General features: G+C 32.6%; 1 protein-coding gene across 1 annotated transcript in view; it reads right to left on the bottom strand.

The window, feature by feature from the left end:
• The window catches only part of LOC143056999 (uncharacterized), a 129,106-nt gene that overhangs the window by 82,407 nt on the left and 24,694 nt on the right, over positions 1-22,005 (bottom strand). Inside the window, exons 11-28 of the mRNA XM_076230225.1 lie at positions 21,195-21,358; positions 20,299-20,481; positions 19,456-19,674; positions 18,966-19,008; positions 16,379-16,542; positions 12,617-12,784; positions 11,184-11,399; positions 10,555-10,597; positions 9,366-9,532; positions 8,838-9,020; positions 7,717-7,975; positions 7,273-7,442; positions 6,590-6,763; positions 4,480-4,698; positions 3,642-3,848; positions 2,576-2,644; positions 809-1,015; positions 279-489 (exon numbers count right to left, since the gene is read on the bottom strand). Of these exons, the coding sequence (XP_076086340.1) occupies positions 279-489; positions 809-1,015; positions 2,576-2,644; positions 3,642-3,848; positions 4,480-4,698; positions 6,590-6,763; positions 7,273-7,442; positions 7,717-7,975; positions 8,838-9,020; positions 9,366-9,532; positions 10,555-10,597; positions 11,184-11,399; positions 12,617-12,784; positions 16,379-16,542; positions 18,966-19,008; positions 19,456-19,674; positions 20,299-20,481; positions 21,195-21,358 (3,066 nt within the window). The remainder of the gene's footprint in view (positions 1-278; positions 490-808; positions 1,016-2,575; positions 2,645-3,641; positions 3,849-4,479; positions 4,699-6,589; positions 6,764-7,272; positions 7,443-7,716; positions 7,976-8,837; positions 9,021-9,365; positions 9,533-10,554; positions 10,598-11,183; positions 11,400-12,616; positions 12,785-16,378; positions 16,543-18,965; positions 19,009-19,455; positions 19,675-20,298; positions 20,482-21,194; positions 21,359-22,005) is intronic.

Raw genomic sequence — 22,005 nt, 5'->3', positions numbered from 1 at the left:
TTTCAGCACCACTTTTAAGTGCCTGTTTATGCTATTTCTTGGTGGACAGCTTTTATTGGTGGAGGAAGCTGGAGTGCCCAGGGAAAAACACTGACCCTCGATAGGAAAACTGACAATCCTAGTCGATTAAGATTGGAGTTGAATGCAACTGCACAAGTGGAGTTTGAACTCACAACCTCAGTGTTGACTGCTAGTGATTACAATAGTAACTACTTAAACCACTCAGCCACCGAGGCCCCTCAAAAACTTAGATTAAGGGGAAGTATAAGAGCACTTACTCTGTTGTTGCAGCACGTCTTCGTCTCCTACGCCCTGGACATGTCTTTTTCTTCAGGTTAGATGCTGTCAGTAACTGATAATCTTCACATGTTCCAGGAGAAATGTAGCATGCAGTCAATGCTATGGTAGTCTTGTAAGCTAAAGCTGGAGTGGTATCCAGGGTAAAGTTTAACATGAATGAGCTATTCAAATTTTCAACATGTTCAATTCCTGTAAAAAATAAATTTAAATGATAATCATTTCAATAGTTCCTGAAAAAAAACCCACATTCCTCCTTACAGCTGTTTAAAACTGTCATCATGGTTTTGATAGTTCAACTCATTAAGCAATTTAAAAATTATTTTTTTGTTTTTTTGCATTTTCTTTTTAGGCATTGAAACTGCTTTTTAAAACAGATGTTGAGATTTTTAAATAGGACGGAAAGCAATAAATCTATTTTTATAAGATTTTCTAAAATATATGATTCAAATAATAAATCATTATCTTTTCAACCATTACTATCAAAGTGGTCTCAAAACAAAAGTAATACCATTAAGTGAAGTCAGTCCAGTCCTTGTCCATGTGTGTCTCTCTAGAGTGTAGTCAATTTGATCACATGCAGTCACAGCGAATGTCAGCTCGGTGTTATGTTTACCAGCCATGAAGTCCAAATCTAAACAACATTTGACGCTGAAACAGTCAGCAGCCATCTGACATCTCGTCTGAGCATAGGTGGTAAAAGTTACTCCAGTACAGCCTATAAAATTACAATAATAACATTCTTCTTTTTATACTATTCAGATATCATTATAAAAACAAACTGATTGATTGTTGTTTGTTTAAAATCCATTTGCAAATATTTTATGCATATTCAAGACAAGAAAGCAAATTAAAGAACCTTAGTGAGCGCACTCACATACCCCACGCCCCTACATTGTCACTGGACAAATAAAATAACTGTAAGAAAAAAAAATTGAATCATAATTTCCTGTTGATATGCACATCTACATAGTATGTCCTTATAATCTAAAAAGTTTTATGAAATTCTGTTGTGAGGTTTTAGAGGAGTTGCGATGACAAAAGGTTGCAGTAGTATATTGGGGCAAATAAGTTCAAAGGGGCATAACTCCTAGAAAAAAAATTAAATCATAATTTCCTGTGGATATGCACATCTACATAGTATGTCCTTATTATCTAAAAAGGTTTCATGAAACTCTGTCGTGTGGTTTCAGAGGAGTTGCGATGACAGAACCTCACTGATGAACACGTCAAAAACATTATACCCTCCGCAACTTTGTTGCATGGGGTATAATAAACAAACAATCACTAGGTAGGTAATGCTAGGCCAGTTGACAAAGATGAAGGGCGAAATTTGGACTGCAAATGAAAATTAAGGGTATTTTTTGCTTAAGCAAAAATGTTAACAGGAACGTCATCTCAGGGCCATGGAAAAGGTGCAATAAGGGCCATATTCATTGTAATATTTGATTCAAATTTGTTTGACTAAATCAAAAATGTTTACAGCAACATCATCTAAGGCCCAGGACAAGGTGCAATAAGGACCATATTCATCCTAATTTTTTATTGAGATTTGCTCTTTTTATTAATGCATCCTATTTATGTCTACTGTAAAGATAAGGTTACACAATCAAATACAGGCAGTTTACTGTCAATGACATCATACGCCAAAACAAAAAATACTCTTCAACAATTTTTGTATTAAAGCATAGATTCTTGTCAAATTTCAGCTGCTCTGCTGAAACCAATCAAATAAATTACAACTGTGATTGTCTCTATGAAAAACACATCTCATGTAAATTTTTATTTGGAACTAGTATGTGATCATTATTTTTTACTCAAAAGATGCAGCAAAGTACACAATTTCTGTCCTTCTTAGTTGTAAATCTAAATTCATCAACCTTTCACTTCAAAACCACAGCAAAAATCCATAAAATTTAAAATTTCTTAAGATTTAAACTCTGGAGATATATATCCATTTTCTTTAGTAACAAATTACATAGCATGATATTTTTTCCAGTTCACGTTCATAATCATAATCATATGTAATATAATATCTTTAAAAAAATTACTGTATAATTAATATTATATATTTATATATATATGTATATGCTCAGAAATGGACTCTTTGATTGGATTTAATAAAGATTGGATTTAATAAATATTCTTATTCTTATTCTCAATCAGATTTTTTTGGTATTATTTGATGTTGCTAACTGCTTGATAATATTAAGCAACATATATATTTTGATTTACTAATTATTTAAATCAGAATCAAAAATGTTTCATATAATCATACCGTTGGTATGATTCAATCCTCCTGAAAACAGAGTACAAGGTACTGGCTTCCAGAAATCAAATGAAATTCCTGAAAAAAAATTATAAAAGTAATTATTGTATAAACATTCTGAATAAGACTAATGTTATGCATAACATGGGTTATTGTTAAAGCTCATAATAGAAATTTGCCCGTGTAAATTCTCCTTAAAACATACTATCAGAATGAAACAGCATGAATAAGCCATAGAAAAATACAACTGTTTAATATAATAATAACAATAATAATAATGAAATTGGGTAAAAAATCTAATTTGGCATTAAAATAAGAAAGATCATACCATAAGAAACATGTGCACTAAGTTTCAAGTTGATTGGACTTCAACTTCATCAAAAACTACCTTGACCAAACACTTTAACCTGAAACTGCCACTTTCATTTTCTATGTTCAGTGGACCGTGAAATTAAGGTCAAAAGTCTAATTTGGCTTTAAAATTAAAAAGATCATATCATAAGCAACACAGTTAATAAGTTTCAATTTGATTGGACTCCAGCTTCATCAAAAACTACCTTGACCAAAAACTTTCACCTGAAGTGGGACAGACGGACAACGGTTGCATAGACGGACGCACAAACGAACGGAATAGAAAGTTAGTAGGACAAATCAGCAGACAATATAACTAAGGAATCATTATTATTTTGATGAAGTTAATTATTCATACATATGAGTTTTGAATTATAAAATATGATTGGAGAAAATGGTTTTTGAATCAAACAAGAATGTGTCCCTAGTACACGGATGCCCCATCCACACTATCATTTTCTATGTTCAGTTGACCTTGAAAATGGGGTAAAAACTCTAATTTGGCATTAAAATTAGAAAGATCCTATCATAGGAAACATGTGTACTAAGTTTCAAGTTGATTAGACTTCAACTTCATCAAAAACTACCTTGACCAAAAACTTTAACCTGAAGCGGGACAAACGGACGGAGGAACGAATGGACACACAGACCAAAAAACATAATGCCCATAAATGGGGCATAATAAATGGGGCATAAAAAGATAAAGTCAATAATTGATACTTACCATAGAAAGGTACTGTAGGCTCTGTACACTCAGGATAGTAAAGTCTGCTATTGGTAAATATGGTATGCTCTTGTAAACATGACCCTCCACTAGATTCAAAACATAATTTGATAGTTAAATCAACATTAAAGTGTTTCATTGATGCGACATGGTTAACATCAAACACAACTCTCAAAACTCCATAGAGGTTTATGTATTCCATTGTTCCTGTAAAAAGAAATAAAGTGTTTTATCATTTAAATAGTGATACAATAAAGTATATTTATCTTTCAAAATTGTGTCATTTGTCTAAAAATTTGTACGAGATGATTAATTGTTAATGACATAACTCATGCTGGTTCTAGACGAAGACAAATTTATAATAAAAAATAGAAGAATGTGTCTGAGGACATGTATGCCCTGCTAAAGCTTACTTCTTCTAAATTGAAAAATAATTTTTGAGAGCAATTGATGTCACTGCCAGTTATAAACGAGTTTTATTGTTTTAATCTTAGGTATTTTTGTTATTTTTTAAGTTACAAGAACAAATTGGCATAACTCCAGAAATGTAATAGACTTACTGCCCAAATTCAAACTCTGTCTGTGAGTGTTGATTCTTAGCATTGTGTATGAGTTTTATAAATTTGGATGAGGCAAAGAGTTGAGAGCTCTATTTTCGTATGTAAAAATAAAATTTATTAAAGAAAAGAGCAATTTAAGTGAAGAAAAATACCTCATATATTCTTTTCCCAAAAAATGTTACAATCGATATTTATATAAGATATAATGAAACCTGAAATGAATTCATTGTAACTATTTTGACTCATAAGTGTTATGCTTCTGGTGCTTAGTAACATACCCCATACATAGCTTAATAAATCTTTTTCAATGATAAGATTTTCCAACTGTATCGTAAGTGTGTAGCTACAAGTGTCCATAGTCGCAGCAACATAAAAGTCTCTTTTCAGAACTTCAGACTTGGCACAACAGGAAACTGATATACAATCAGTTGCAATATGACAGAGTAATTTTGATGAAGTTAGAGCAGTTAAGTCCCCTGATGTTACATTGTCACATTCTGTAAAAGAATATTTTTATTGTTTTATAAGTTAAATAAAAACCAAACTAACCATCACTATATATGACAGACTCACTCAGAAGCAAAAGCCAAATCTAGAGTTATCATATATGTTGTAAAGATAAAGCTTTGAAGAATTAAGACTTCAATCAAGCAAAGGCACAATTATATCAGTTTTTAAAATGCAGTTATATAAACCCGAAGCTAAGGAATGATTCTTAAACCAAAGCCATCTTTTTTCTTTATTGAAAATTGGTCTATTTCATTGACCTATTTTCAAACCAGCTTTTTGGAAGAAGCAATGTTAGTTAAGTATTGTTTAAAGAACTTCTTTCTATAGATGAAACAGTATTTTTATTTTTTATTAAACAAATGATTGGAAAAGGTAAGATATTGGGTTGATAATCTCATGAAACTCTAGGGAAGACAACTAAATTAAAAAAAGAATGGAGTTGTCCATCTTTACTGTCATTTTGACAAAAAAATTGGTATACAAAAATGCAAGTCAGATTTTTCTATATGATACAAACCATTATTCCATCCATCTACAGCCCCAACATAGGGTGATCCAGTAAAGTTACAAATGTTGGAATACAATATATACTTGACCACTACACTCTCCCTATCTAATGTATAATACAAACCATTATTCCATCCATCTACAGCCCCAACATAGGGTGCTCCAGTAAAGTTACAGATGTTGGAATACAATATATACTTGACCACATCACTCTCCCTATCTAACTATGATACAAACCATTATTCCATCCATCTACAGCCCCAACATAGGGTGCTCCAGTAAAGTTACAAATGTTGGAATACAATATATACTTGACCATTACACTCTCCCTATCTAATGTATAATACAAACCATTATTCCATCCATCTACAGCCCCAACATAGGGTGCTCCAGTAAAGTTACAGATGTTGGAATACAATATATACTTGACCACTACACTCTCCCTATCTAACTATGATACAAACCATTATTCCATCCATCTACAGCCCCAACATAGGGTGCTCCAGTAAAGTTACAAATATTGGAATACAATATATACTTGACCACTTCACTCTCCCTATCTAACTATGATACAAACCATAATTCCATCCATCTACAGCCCCAACATAGGGTGCTCCAGTAAAGTTACAGATGTTGGAATACAATATATACTTGACCACTACACTCTCCCTATCTAACTATGATACAAACCATTATTCCATCCATCTACAGCCCCAACATAGGGTGCTCCAGTAAAGTTACAAATATTGGAATACAATATATACTTGACCACATCACTCTCCCTATCTAACTATGATACAAACCATAATTCCATCCATCTACAGCCCCAACATAGGGTGCTCCAGTAAAGTTACAGATGTTGGAATACAATATATACTTGACCACTACACTCTCCCTATCTAATGTATAATACAAACCATTATTCCATCCATCTACAGCCCCAACATAGGGTGATTCAGTAAAGTTACAAATGTTGGAATACAATATATACTTGACCACATCACTCTCCCTATCTAATCTATGATACAAACCATTATTCCATCCATCTACAGCCCCAACATAGGGTGATCCAGTAAAGTTACAAATGTTGGAATACAATATATACTTGACCACTTCACTCTCCCTATCTAACTATGATACAAACCATTATTCCATCCATCTACAGCCCCAACATAGGGTGCTCCAGTAAAGTTACAAATGTTGGAATACAATATATACTTGACCACTTCACTCTCCCTATCTAACTATGATACAAACCATTATTCCATCCATCTACAGCCCCAACATAGGGTGCTCCAGTAAAGTTACAGATGTTGGAATACAATATATACTTGACCACTACACTCTCCCTATCTAATGTATAATACAAACCATTATTCCATCCATCTACAGCCCCAACATAGGGTGATCCAGTAAAGTTACAAATGTTGGCATACTCCATAAAATCATCTATTTGTAGTAACTGTAATAAATCATCAGCATCCACTATTGACATATTTGTTAGTCCCAGACTTTTGTCTGCTAACCATGTGGAAAGAGAAAACCCTGCAAAGAAAACAAACTAAATTTGTTGATAAATACACAATCATCCCTTTTCCTGTGTACAGAAACCAGTCTCAGGGTGACAGTAATTTGCACTTCAACCTGTTTAAAAGACTATAAATTCATAATTGGAATTTTGATTTCTTCTTAGTAACCATCTTTGAATATTCTTATTCTATCAATATAAGCCTAATTTTCAACTAGTTTTTAAGACAGTCTTTAACCAGTCTAACTAATTCTGATCGCATAGTGCATTGTTTCTTAGCCTGCGAATAAAATTGTTCAAGGGGATCCAAATTATGCAATGCTATAGGCTCTATGGTCATTTTTTCCAGGTGTTGTTTCATGGTACTGAGCAACTTCTGACCCTCCTCAAACAGTGGAGCAAAAATCTCACCTGTTTTCAATATTATACTGTTTTATTTGTTATATAATTTAAAATACAAATATACAATCTTCTTTTGATCTGAAGTTGGTTTACAAAATCAATCTAAAACTGGTCTATATCTTACCTGAATCTTTGAAGCCTGTATTGTAATCACAGCTTTCTTTATCAAAGATTGTCTGATTAAAAATAGTGTATTCCTGGTCACATGCCAATGAGGTATCAGCATTCAGGCAGAACTTTATTGACATTGTTATTTCATACTGGTTACTTTGCAACAGATTGCTTACTAGGTAACTATAAAAAAGAAATATGAACATATTATAAATAAGGCAAATCACAGATTCTATGTCTATCTATATGTTAGAACTATTGAAACAATTGGATGTAACCTTTAGCTTGTTTCACATGTTATCTTATGGAGAAAAAAAATATTCAGTAAATTGGCTTCTCTTTGTATCAATACAAATTTGTTCTCCTACATTTTAAAATAATAATGTGAAACAATTAACTATCAAATGAAATATTTTGGGTTAAAAAGCAGGAAAATTATAAATATAACAATACTTACTCTATTTCAGCCAAGCCATACAAGGAGAATTTGCCACTAGATTCAAAGTCATAATCATGTAATGGTATGTCTGTTTCCAGTTTGTCTACTTTTAGACGTAATCTGTTGCCACATGTGTCCACAATCATTTTATATTCCAGTGATGTAGATAGCTGAGGCACATCAACACAACATCGTACCCCATTACATTCTGTTGGGATACTACACACGATGGTATCAGTTGATGTAAATGTATTGTGTGCAATTGTTGTAACACATTCTGAATAACAAAAATATGAAATGTTGTTTTGTTTACATTTTTCAATACATGTTAATCTATTTTTTATGTAAAGGAGAAACAAAACATTTCGTCAACCATCTGACAGGTATGCATATTTATTATTCTACACAACACACAATAAATGTGTTTATCAATACAATTTATTTACACTTTCAAGTTTAGTGACAGAATAAAATTGAGAATGGAAATGGGGAATAAGTCAAAGAGACAACAACCCTTCCAAAGAGCAGAAAACAGCCAAAGGCCTACAATAGGTCTTCAACACAGTGAGAAAATCTCACATCTGTAGGTGGGCTTCAGAATTTATTTGCACCCCTCTCCCTTTCATTTCTTTTTTAAACACATTTTCAGTACATGTACATGTTATATTTAGTCTGTGACAGAAGTTTTACAAATAAACTATTAGAAATGAAATCAGAATACTAAGTAATATAAGTTAAGAAACCTAATTCAGGAGACTGATGATTTGCCCAAGTTCCAGCTTAGATGTGATTTTAAGCAAAACATGATCTTATAGTTGAATTATTTACTTTTCTTTTTCAATCTCATATAATCTGTGCACTAAATTTGAAACCATCAAATCTTTTGAAATCCATGCAAAATTTTAAAACACGTCACAGTTTACTCATCTTCTAGGTAAGTTAAAAAATTCAGTTACATTAAAAGTTTTTTAATAAGAAAAGGTGGTATGATTGCTAGAGGTGGAGAAATTTGCAACCACATGTCACTGTCTTGCCTTCAACAATGAGCAAATCCCATATAGCAAAGAAATCAATAAAAGGCTCTGAAATGTCAAAATTTAAAGGAGACCAATAACAGCTTAATTTAGCATACTACATACCATTATTGAAGCCATTTGTTGCAGTTGAATTCATAAATGGAGTCATTACATTGTAACATTTGTCTTCAAGACTGAAGTAATTATTGACATCAAGATCGTCAATCAGCTGTAGTCTGGCCCATTCTGGTAATGGTGAAGTATTGTCTGGTAGACCAACTGATGACAGCCAGGAACTATAGGAAACTGTAATAAAATTGTTTTTGCCAATATTTTGTATTAAGGTTTTCAGCCAATATATAGCTATTGAAAAATTATGTCACTATCAGAAAAATATTATCAGAATGGAAATGGGGAATGTGTCAGACACAAAAAATATATTTGATATTGTATTCTTAGAATAAGAAAAAAAAATCATAAGCCTGATAATTCACATAAAAATAGATTTCTACAAAATTTATGAATAAACAGAAATGTATCCTACAAAAATAATAGAAAAGATAGATACATAAATTTTGATGAAAAAAAGAAAAAGAAAACAACAAGTTGAAAGAGACTCAGAAAAAAACATGCAAAGTTTTGCACACTCACACTGAGAATTAATAAATCCTGTTGACCTATCACAAACTTGTTTTGCAAGTTCAAAGTCAGTGAAGATGGTTTCTTGTAAAGCACAGGCACCGCTGGCTTCATAACATGCCATCAGGTCCATATTCACTAAGTATTTGTTACTGGTCACAAGATTGTTCACTTTAAACCTACAATATTATGTACATAAGTTAGTTAGAATGGTTTCTTGTAAAGCACAGGCACCGCTGGATTCATAAAATGCCATCAGGTCCATATTCACTAAGTATTTGTTACTGGTCACAAGATTGTTCACTCTAAACCTACAATATCATGAAATGTTTTTTGCTGTAAATCTACAATATCATATATATATAATATTATAGAAACAAACCCATACAATTGTTCACAACGTACTAATTTTTATGCGAAATTGAAATTTTTACATTTTTGTTTAACAGGAAGTTGTTGGTTAATGAATCTGAAACCAATTTTCAGAAATCCTTGTTTTGTAGTTCCTGAGAAAAATGTTACAAAAATTTTCAACTTGGATGTCATGCTTAAAATGATGTAAGTGTTCAGTAAACAGGAAGTTTTTGAGTGATGAATCTGAAATCTCATCACACAGTAGTATACCTCCACTTTTTAAAATAATTATTTGAAATGAAAAACTTAATTCATTTCTTTTTTCATGTAATTTATCATTTAAATATATAGTCATAATCAGCTTCAAAGTATAATCAAAGGGACTTGTCGTTTAATATTGTAAAGAGTATGTGCTGTTGAATTATTGTGAAAATAATTTTAAGATGAAGAACAGCAATATAATTTCTAGGATGCTTAAATTTCTTTTAAAACAAAACTCAGAACCAAAGATAATACATTCTAGATAATTTTTCGTATGTCAACTTGTAACACACTGTGTGAGCCAAAATTTGTTCCTGTGAAAAAAGTTCCAGTGGAACATATTTAATATGGAAATATATATTCTGGGAGGACTGTTTTCTACAAATGATTTCTATATAATTCTTAAAAAATTTACAATGCTGGAACACATTTCCTTATAAAATATATAAATTTTCTGTGATATAAATTCCAGTGGGACATATTTCCTATGGAATATGTTCTGGCAGAACAAATGTCACGCCAGAACAATTTTTTTGTACCTTTTTAATCATATAATTTTCAGTGCTTTCATAACTATTTTACTTACCTAAGACCATAAACTCCATTCAACTTGTACACTTCCTCTGTTCCTGAAATAGTAATGTTATTTGTTTTAAAAAAAAAATTGAGGCTTTTTATGCAGTAAACTAATATAGGAAACACAAGTAATTAGTTTTCATTATATGTTGCAATATCTTATAAATGTTGAGAGGAAGCAAGTTCAAATAATGAAAATATGGAATATATATTCCTTTATTAATAAAAACACCTAATTTTACATTATGTCCTTAAAATAAAAATGTTTTAAAATTTTCTGTACTGAAGTTAACTCTCCAATCTTTTAAAAGTTCACAAAAACATAATGAGTTCTATTGCTCAAGAAATATAGATGTTCTGACTTGTAGTTGCTGAAAAAAGTTAGGAAAATTTCAAATATATGTGCATGACATTTTAAAGATATAATTTTTGGCAAATAGGAAGTAGACCAATGTAGAAACTGAAAACATGTTTCACAGTGTTGTTTACCAAGATAAAGCTTGAATAAACATCTAAAGGCTAAATGTAGTTGCAGAGGAAAATTAGACAGAAATATATAACTGTCAAACAAATATATGGACAGAGGTACACCAGTATACCTTCTTAGGAGCTGGTGACATAAAAACATTGAATAATTACCCCAAACATAGCCAGTCAAGGATATAGTTCTGGTCATTCTCTCAAGCGTCACAATCAGCTCTCCTTTACATGCATCTATCTGAACACTGGCCTGAATACTTCTACCTAATTCTGTTTCTTCAAAACAACATGTAACTTTTTCACAGGATATGTCAAAGCTACATGAAACAGTATTCATGAGTGCTGGCAAGCTACTTGTGGGAAGAACAGAACAAGCTAAAAAAAAGACAAAGGCAATAAATTTTTACCATCATCATAGTTATCTTGTTTGAATTGCTTTACAATTTTCATTTTGGGGCCTGTTATAGCTGACTATGTGGTATGACTTTGCTTATTGCTTATTTGCCTTATGGTGACCTGTAGTTGTTAATTTCTGTGTCATTTGATCACTTTAGAAAAGTTGTCTAGAAAAGTTGTCTCATTTGCAATTATGCCACATCTTCTTTTTTATATATCATCATATGTATTACTGTAAAATAAGATTAACTGTCTGTATACTGGCCCCTTAATGTAATTTTCATATTTGTGATGTTGGGTTAATGTCTCAATGATGTATACCCAGCACAGGGGTCGAATTTAAGCTTTTTTGTGTACTGGCCAGCCGGACCAATGGACTGAAAACTCTACTGGTCCGGCTCCAAATCTACTGGTCCTGCAAAAATGACATTAATTTGACAAACACTAATATAAATGACAGATGTTTAATTTTATTTTGATGCTTTCGTTTACATAAGTTAGACAAAGGAATAGTCTTTATTATGATTTTGATAAAGGCTTTGGTAATCTCAATGATTTTCAGGATCAAGGACAGAAAGATTTTTTGTGCTGTTCTGATTGCTCATGAGCAAGTACAGAATCCAATCTGAAATTTGACGATCCAGTTACGAAAATACATTTCCTATCTAGGTCTGTCACTGCAAATTTTTCACATATTGTACAGTTCATTAAATTCCGATCTACTATATAATGCAACCATTCACGATCTTTTTCCCATGATTTTTGGTATTTGCGTTTCCTTTTGTCACTTTCGTATACTTTATTTCGATCTTCCTTTTGATTTTCAGTTATCTTAATTTTTTTGTCCGGCAGTTTAACTCCTTCCAAAAATTTCCACATTTTATATTGTTGTGAAGGACGCTCACCCGAGACATTAATTAACTTGATCAATTGTAATACCCCCCAGTACCGTGTAATTGATTTCACAGGTAAATTGTTTTGTAAACAAACGGAGATTGCGATGCAATCAGTGATTTTTATTGACAAATTTCTACTGGTCCGCCGGACCACCAGCTGACAAAATCTACTGGTCCGACGCAAATTTTACTAGTCCCGGACTACCGGACTAGTGCTAATTTCGACCCCTGACCCAGCATCTCATTTTATACAGTCAACTTTGTATTTAGTGACCCTACTGTAAATTCTGATTCACTAACCTGAAGTCCATCCATTTACTGCAGATGAATATGTGTCACTGTTTCTGTCACATGGTGTGGCTAATAGGTAATAAGATATCAAAGCTTCCTTCAAAAACCGAGAGGCATCATGGCTTTCCAAGTTTCCAGAGATCTGATTATCAACTTTAAACTGTGTTAAAGAGATGTCTGAAAAAATATAAAAATAGGCACTAATAAATTGTGTAATGGCCTGAGAACACAGTTATTTCGTAGTGCATTTCTTTTAGACAAAAAATTCAAATTAAAAAAATCGCACCTGCTCTTTCTTAAAAAGATTTTTACAGTGTAGTGTACTACTAGTGAGACAAATAATATCAAAATTATAGAAACTTCTACCAGCTCTAACTCAAAATATTGACAACTCTATGTTAAGGGGGTGTAAAATTCAGTTTGACAGCTTCAGACGTGATAAAATTTGACCTTTTTGAACTGGACCAAATCACTACTTAACATAAAGATTCAGCACCAAAATTCTATTAACATGTAATTACATCCCCCTACTTAATATTTCATGCATTAAATATCAAGAAATAAATTGGGAAAGTGTATCAAATTAAACATGCAATACACTGGTCATACTAGGGACTATATTCGTAGACAACAAAAACCAAAGGACAATAACTGTGTCCTTGGACCTAATGTACCCTCGTAATGTTTATTTTTGTGTTTGTATTTTTCTTTCCTTGTTTGTGCAAACAAATGTGATTTTATTCATCTATTGCTGGATTATAATTTTTATCATAGATGTTAGAGTATCTTCATTATTATATTGTGTTCTTTTTAAAAATTTAAACTCATCATCACTGGGTGACAATTAAAAACCTGCTTATAAAGAAGATGTATCGAAAAATCGTCCAACCATAGCTGCCAACTGACATGATATTTACCTGTAATGCAAGCTTTTTCAACGGTTTACATGTGAGGATTTTGTCACATTGCGTGAACAGGTTTTTTGCCACTTTCCACGCAATTACACGCTTTTTCTTTGTTTTTCGATTTTTTGGACATTAGTGATATTGCGATTCTCAAGTTTTTTTATTATAAGATGATAAATACTAAACATTTCGACGTAATTGTTTGGTCGCCATTGTTTTTTCTCTCTTTATTTAGGACGAACAGCAAAATCCCTTATGGTAAGTAGTGATTAGTTTTTAAGTTTTTGTGACTTTCTTTCTTTCAAGTTCACTTAGGGGAAATGCCCACAGAAAGAGGTCGCTTTTAGGACCTGTACCGTCATCTAAAGAGTCGATTGCTAAGCAAAAACGATGTGCACGTACCTTGAAGATTCAAGATTTATAATTTATATTTCATTATAATTTTGGAAGTTCCAGTTTGAATGATCGAGGGACGAGTGACAATGTGCAACCTAAGTTGCAATCATAACAATACATGTGAGAGGAGAACTGCAATGTAGCTATTTGGTCAAACATTTATCCTGTTTAATGGTAATCAAATTATAAAATATTTTTCAGTTTCAAATCTAGCCAACAGATTTCTACAGGCCATATGGGATTGAAATATCACAGAACTGTTGGATTAGTTCTCATAGTACCAGCTGTGTTCTGATGAACTACCTAGTTTTGACCAGGCAATAGCAAGATATACAGTTTGTTGGGAGCAATGGCAGAGATAACAGATGAAATTTTAGATAGCATAAAAAACTTTATAACCATGATGACACTCTTTCAAAGCTTGATGAAGCTATTCTGGACAGCCAAATATTAATTATGACTGTGAGAGAGCATTTACAATTCTAAAGAAACAAGTGTAACTGTGAGCTACTGCTCACTGATGATACCCCCGCCGCAAGTGGATAATGTTAATAGTGTAAAAATATGTAAGTGTTCTGTAAACAGGAAGTTGCCGAGTGATGAATCTGAAAACACATCACACAGTATAGCTGACTAATATAAACCCTGAAACCAAATTTCAGAAATCCTGGCATTGTAGTTCCTGAGAAAAATGCGTCGAAAATTTTAAACTTGGCCATCATGTGTAAAATGATAGTAGTGTTCGGTAAACAGGAAGTTGTCGAGTGATGAATCTGAAAATGCATCACACGGTATAGCTGACTTATATAAATCCTGAAACAAAATTTCAGAAATCCTGGAATTATAGTTCCTGAGAAAAATGTGACGAAATAAAATGGTAAGTGTTCGGTAAACAGGAAGTTGTTGAGTGATGAATCTGAAAACGCATCACACAGTATAGCTGACTTATATCAAGCCTGAAACCAAATTTCCGAAATCCTGGTAGTGTAGTTCCTGAGAAAAATGTGACAAAAAATATTCATGGGACGGACGGGCTGACTGACAGACTGACGGACTGACGGACTGATGGACTGACGGACTGACAGAGGTAAAACAGTATACCCCCCTTTTTTTCAAAGCGGGGGTATAATTAAACACTGAATTATGATCAGAACTTGACAATGATATATTGTGTGCCTTGTTATCAAGTCAATGTAACCAAACTGGCAGTTATTTTGAATATGTGTCTAGCTAGTGGTGTTGCTTTAAAAGCAGCAAAACAGACCACTGTTGAATACAATAAAAGTTTACAGTAAAATATTGTTTTTTATATTAAAAAATTTGTATAACGTAAAATTATGAACATTGTTCATATTAAGTAGTCTGCATCTACGTCACGTGTTTTCACACACTTTTTGACATGACATGACATGATTTCTCATTGTCAGAGGTTGGCAAGTATGCTTCCAACTTGTATTTACTTTGCCTTTCAGACATATAAAGAATACTGTAAACCAACTTAATTTCACGAGCGATTAATTTTCGCGACTTTCGCGATTAGAAAAATGACGCGAATTTAAATCATCGTGAATATGTATAACTTGGATCTTACCTTATTTAAACACCTCTAGTAAATAAGAATATCGTGAAATTAAATAGCCACGAAGTTGACTAGATAAGGCTAAACGGGAAATAAAGTATCCACGAAAATAAGTTGGTTTACAGTATTTGGAAATTATTGCTATGTTTGCAATGGGCATTTTACTGCAGAATTACCAGAACATGAACATTTCATAGTTCATTTAATTTAAAAGAACTGCTTCAGAAAGCAGGGGGCATAAAACATCTGACATCAAATAGAATGCTTCTTCCAATAAACAGAAGCTTTTTTCTAGTCTATTATAACTTGTGTTTATAGTATAAAATTGATTTCTCATTAACATGGTAACATCAGAGAAATAAAAACAAGAATGTATCCCCAGTACATGGATGCCCCATCTGCACTATCATTTTCAATGTTCAGTGGACCGTGAAATTGGGGTAAAAACTCTAATTTGGCATTTAAATTAGAAAGATCATATTATAGGGAACATGTGAACTAAGTTTCAAGTTGATTGGACTTCAACTTTATCAAAAACAACCCTGACCTAAAACCTGAAGCGGGAGGAAATAACAGACAGACGAACAGACGGACGAACGGACCCACAAACCAGAAAACTTAATGCCCCTCTACTATCGTAGATGGGGCATAAAAATCATTTCTTTAGCACATGCAAATAACAAACTGATATTTTTTTCTTACTAAACATTTTTCTCACTAAACATTGAGGATTTAATATTTGTAATAACCTTTTCCTGAAAAGATTTACAAGTGACTGTTGATATGGAGTAGTAATGAAAGAGGTTTCCTTGATAATAAATTATATTTTCATGCTTCATGTGATATTTGTTGCACTGTACACACAATTAGTGTATTGTGTACTTGACTTACTTGTATGAACAAATCCTGCGTCCCATGTGCATTGCTTTTTTGGTAGAAGGACATTTTCTGCAATCCCATAATCTTGCTCACAAGCCTGGGCACTCTCCGTACATACAGAAACTTTCATATCTATTAGGTAGGAATTTTCTGACTCAATATCTGACACAATAAACCTAGAAAACAGAAAGTGAATTAACTAGATATCATTGAGATGGGAGCCATCTCTGTGGGCCCCGTTGTGAATAATGTGCATTAAAAAATTGTATCTTTACCATAGGACATGGGTTTGTCAACTGAAATCAAAGTTTTTGACCTTGACCTTTGACTTAGGAAGTTGTAAATAAATTATGACACACCCTTTGGTGTTGGTTTATAAACATGTCAAGTATAAACTTTGAAATGATAACGGTTCTCAAGATATAGAGCGGACACGATCTTTACCATAGGACATGGGGTTGTCAACTGAAACCAAAGTTTTTGACCTTGACCTTTGACCTAGGAAGTTGCACATAAATTATGACACACCCTTTGGTATTGGTTTATATACATGTCAAGTATAAATTTTGAAATGATAACGGTTCTCAAGATATAGAGCGGACACGATCTTTACCATAGGACATGGGGTTGTCAACTGAAACCAAAGTTTTTGACCTTGAACTTTGACCTAGGAAGTTGCACATAAATTATGACACACCCTTTGGTATTGGTTTATATACATGTCAAGTATAAACTTTGAAATGATAACGGTTCTCAAGATATAGAGCGGACACGATCTTTACCATAGACATGGGGTTGTCAACTGAAAACAAAGTTTTTGACCTTGACCTTTGACCTAGGAAGTTGTACATAAATTATTACATACCCTCTGATAATAAACATTTCAGGTATAAGCTTTAAAATGATAACGGTTCTCAAGATATAGAGCGGACACAATCTTTACCATAGGACATGGGGTTGTCAACTGAAACCAAAGTTTTTGACCTTGAACTTTGCCCTAGGCAGTCGTTCATAAATTATAACACACCCTCTGATGTTGGTTCATATACATGTCAAGTATAAACTTTGAAATCATAACGGTTCTCAAGATATAGAGCGGACACGATCTTCACCACAGGACACAGGGTTGTCAACTGAAACCAAAGTTTTTTGACCTTGACCTTTGACCTAGGAAGTTGTACATACATCATGACACGCCCTCTGGTGGTGGTTAATAAACATGTAAAGTATAAAGTATGAAATCATAATGGTTCTCTAGATATGGAGCAGACACAAAGTTAAAGTGTTACGGACGGACGGACGGACGGACAGACTGATCACTATAGGGCGACCCACCTTTGACCTAGGAAGTTGTACATACATCATGACACGCCCTCTGGTGGTGGTTAATAAACATGTAAAGTATAAAGTATGAAATCATAATGGTTCTCTAGATATGGAGCGGACACAAAGTTAAAGTGTTACAGACGGACGGACGGACGGACAGACAGACTGATCACTATAGGGCGACCCACCTTTGACCTAGGAAGTTGTACATACATCATGACACACCCTCTGGTGGTGGTTAATAAACATGTAAAGTATAAAGTATGAAATCATAATGGTTCTCTAGATATGGAGCGGACACAAAGTTAAAGTGTTTCGGACGGACGGAAGGACGGACGGACGGACAGACTGATCACTATAGGGCGACCCGCCTTTGGCGGGGCCCTAATTACTATAAAAGGAGTACAATAGTGAGTAATGGAAATACTTTTTACTTAAACTATTAGTAGTTTATTTTTCTTTTAAATTAAGATCCCTGAAACAATTAGAATGTTAAAAAAGATTAGAATATTGGTACTATGATATCTGTAAACATCAAACTGTGTAGTTTCATACTGCTAAATCTTTATAAAATTAGATGTGTCAAAGCAACGCGAATGGCCCCGTCCCAAAAAGTTGAAAAATCTGCAATTTCACTATAGACACATGTGGACACAAACATGATGGTAGTCTCACATATCAAAAATCAGCTCAAAAAGGCGTATAGAAAAAAAGTCTGTATAACTGTGATTTTCAAAAATTTCTCAAAGTCCAAAGCCTGTAATTTCGTCAAAAATTAGTGGAGCAGAATAAAACTTAAACTTGATCTGTAACTCATCATGGTTAACTGACATACCAAAAATCAGCCCAATATCTGCTGGCATTTAGAAAAAAAGTCTGAATAACTGTGATTTTCAACAATTTCTCAAAGTCCAAAGCCCGTAATTTCGGCAAAAATTAGTGGAGCGGAACAAAACTTAAACTTGATCTGTAACTTATCATGGTTAACTCACATACTAAAAATCATCCCAATATCTGAAGGCGTTTAGAAAAAAACACTGTTTAATTGCGGAAGGACGGAATGACGGAATTACGGACTTACAGAATTTCGGAATATCTGAATATCGGAAAAGGGTAAAACTATATGGCACCGACAACTTTGATGCAGGGCCATAAAAATGAAGATCAAAAAGGCTGGCATATCTTTTAAGATTATTATAGAATAGACACAACTGGAAAAATGTCAATCTTGATTTTTAAGTTTCTATGAGTGATTTTATTCATATTCACTTACTGAGCTTTGATTATTCCTCCTAAGGAGAAGTTCCTCTGTTCACCTAAAATAGAAGATATTATAAAAGCAATGGTACAATGTATTGTGTATGTCAAAAATATATGAATCTGATCTCAGATAAAAAGCATTAATTGCTTACAAAATCCTCTCCTTGATTTGCCTTTATTATGTATGCTAGAAGTTGGACATGATCTTAAAATAGTGTCATTATGTAAGGATAGCATTAACTTATTTGAGAACTTTAGAAGTGGGTTGATATTTTGTAACTTGCCTGAATAGTCAATTAAAAAAAAGAAAAAAGTAAAGGCCTGTCATCATACTTTTTGATTTTTAAATTCAATAAGTTAAATAAGTGCCCTTATCATACCTTTCTGTCTATTGTACAGATTTATCAGTATTTCAATGGTTGGTGTTTGCTTCAAGAACAGTGATAAATATTTCATGCATATCAAAGACGACATTGAGACATGAAAATTGAGAAATAACTTACCAAATGTGTAGTCTGCCATGGCCAATATGAATTGAAAGTTTTCAATTCCTACATTGATGACAAACTTGCATGGATCTAATTTGACAACCACATGGAAAGGTCTTTGAAGCTTGACAGAGTCAACACAGCACTCAATTTCTGTACATCTTGATGTCACATGACATGTTATATCTGTGTAGCTGCTAGGTAGATCTGGTATGGTGGTATTCAGGCTACATTCTAAAAATAAATAAAATAAGATTATTATTGTAAAATTGAACAACATATTCCAAAATGAATTCTATTAGATACTTTTGACACTAATTAATATTGTATATATATACTTAAAAAAAAAAAAAAAAAAACCTTACTTTGTAGTACAACGTATACAAAATCAGAAGCATTTGTGATTTTTTTCTAAATTAGAGCAGAAGCGTACCAAAAATTCATGGAAGCAGTAATTTTTGGTTTTAATTGAAAAGTTAATTTCTCCAAAACAGAGAAGGAAAATCCAAAGAACTAAGAATCAAATTGGTGAGGCCTTCTTTATCTAATATGTTTTGTATAAAAAATGAAAACAATAACTCTAGTCATAGTTTACCGTGATTTCGTTTTTCAAAAGTAATTTAAATAGATTGATGAACTTGCTTTACTTCTTCCTCAGACACTGACACTTACAAAAAATTAAAAAAAAATATACTAACAGGATGTAATAAAACATTCATTTGCACATCAGGTATATAAACATAAAACAATATTTTTTTTCAAATATTACAGGAGCAATCAAATTCCTATAAGGGTTCACTATCGAAAGTTTAACAGGACAGGCCATTTATATCTTAAAATATTAATGACGACACCTACCATTACTCCATCCACTAGCATTAGAAGAGTTAAATTTAGCACTGGTTCTACTGCATTGAAACAGACTGTCTTGTAAATAAGGAGACAGACCAGTTTGTTCAAACAACAAAAATTCTGCCCACATTGGTAATGGGTCACCTATGGTCAATCCTTGATCTCCTTGCCAAGTCTCAAATGAAAAATCTGTAAAAAAAAAATGTAGCGGATAAAAATTTTAATTCTTATATGACGTGCTTCTTTCGCTTTGTTAACAACACTGTGATAAAATTCTAAATATATATCTATACTTAGCGCAGAATCAGAGATATACATAATAATGGCTGTTACAATATACTTCCCACGTAAATCCACATGTATTGGAACCTATTTGCAAACCTTTGCCGATTTTATTGTTTTAAAAATTGCATTTAAAAAAAGAAAATTAAGTTTTCTTCTTGTTCATTCGAATGCAAAATAAAAAGAAGTAATGCACAAAAGCTCGGAGAAAACAACAAAATAAAAATAAAATAAAATTCTGCAAAAATCTATTAATGATTTTTGCCCATTTAAGTAATTTCAAAACATGACATCATATAAATGAAAACACTAGAGTTGAAAGTTTTCTGTTATGTGAGCCATACAAATTTGTATAATATGATATTTAAATTGATTTTTGAGGTAGGTTTTGTTGAATTTTCTATTGTTTTGCATTATTCGCATATTTACTGATTTCAGCAAGTCAACATGGCATGGCGGCTCCTTAGTTACAAAATTTGACGGTAGATTACGAGGAAAAAAAAACATGAAAATTGAAAATGGCAAAAGGGGTCTTTTTCTAATTATTTGTGACACATCTAAGTAAGGTTGCAATCTGATAAAAAGTATTTGTGTTAGCATTTGGAAACAACTTGACTTACTTGGAATATGATAGTCAGTTTTCCATTCACATATATCTTTAGGTAATCTGGTATTGTCAAACACTGTAGTGACCATATAACACGGCTGTCCATCCTCGTAACAGTACGATATATTCATACTGACTAAGTACATACTCTCTCCTGGTATATCTTCAATCATATAGCTAGAAAATATAATGAAATGTTACATTTAAGTATAAATAAGACAAATGTATCATTAAATGATATTCAAATGTCATTTTTTTAAACATAAGCCTCCATCAAAAGAAGTCACAAAACTAAAGAAACTTATTTTTCATGAAAAGAAGAGCAGCATTGTCCTCGAGAGAACAAGTTTTTTATGTAGCTTTTTGTGGCAAGTTGTTTGTCTTATTGCGTTTTTTTCCTCCATGGCTTATAATTTGCCTGTGTTTTTTTTTGTTTTTTTGTTTTTGTTACAGTGACTTGACTGTAAGTGTTGCTATCCACCAATTGCAATTCATTCAATATTTTGACCAAATTGCAATTTGTTTTATTAAACCAAATTGTTCAACTGGTCAGAAATTTGAACCAACTGCTGTAGAAAACCACAGTCAAGTCGTGAAAGTGCAAGGTGATAAAATAAAACATACTTACAATCCTAGAAGACTTTAACTCCACTTTATTGATGGTATTACTGTTTTATTTTTAATTGCTATAAAAATGTCCAAACTAAGCTTTTATATAGTTTTTCTTTCGAAAAGTATTCTATATTCATAAGAATCACACATTATGTGAATAAAAACATTTCATATTCAGTAAAATATTTGTGAAATTGCAATATGTTTGTAGG

Source organism: Mytilus galloprovincialis, chromosome 13, assembly GCF_965363235.1.
Source record: "Mytilus galloprovincialis chromosome 13, xbMytGall1.hap1.1, whole genome shotgun sequence".
Taxonomy (NCBI): Eukaryota; Metazoa; Mollusca; class Bivalvia; order Mytilida; family Mytilidae; genus Mytilus; species Mytilus galloprovincialis.
This window is presented reverse-complemented; position numbering and strand designations above follow the sequence as displayed.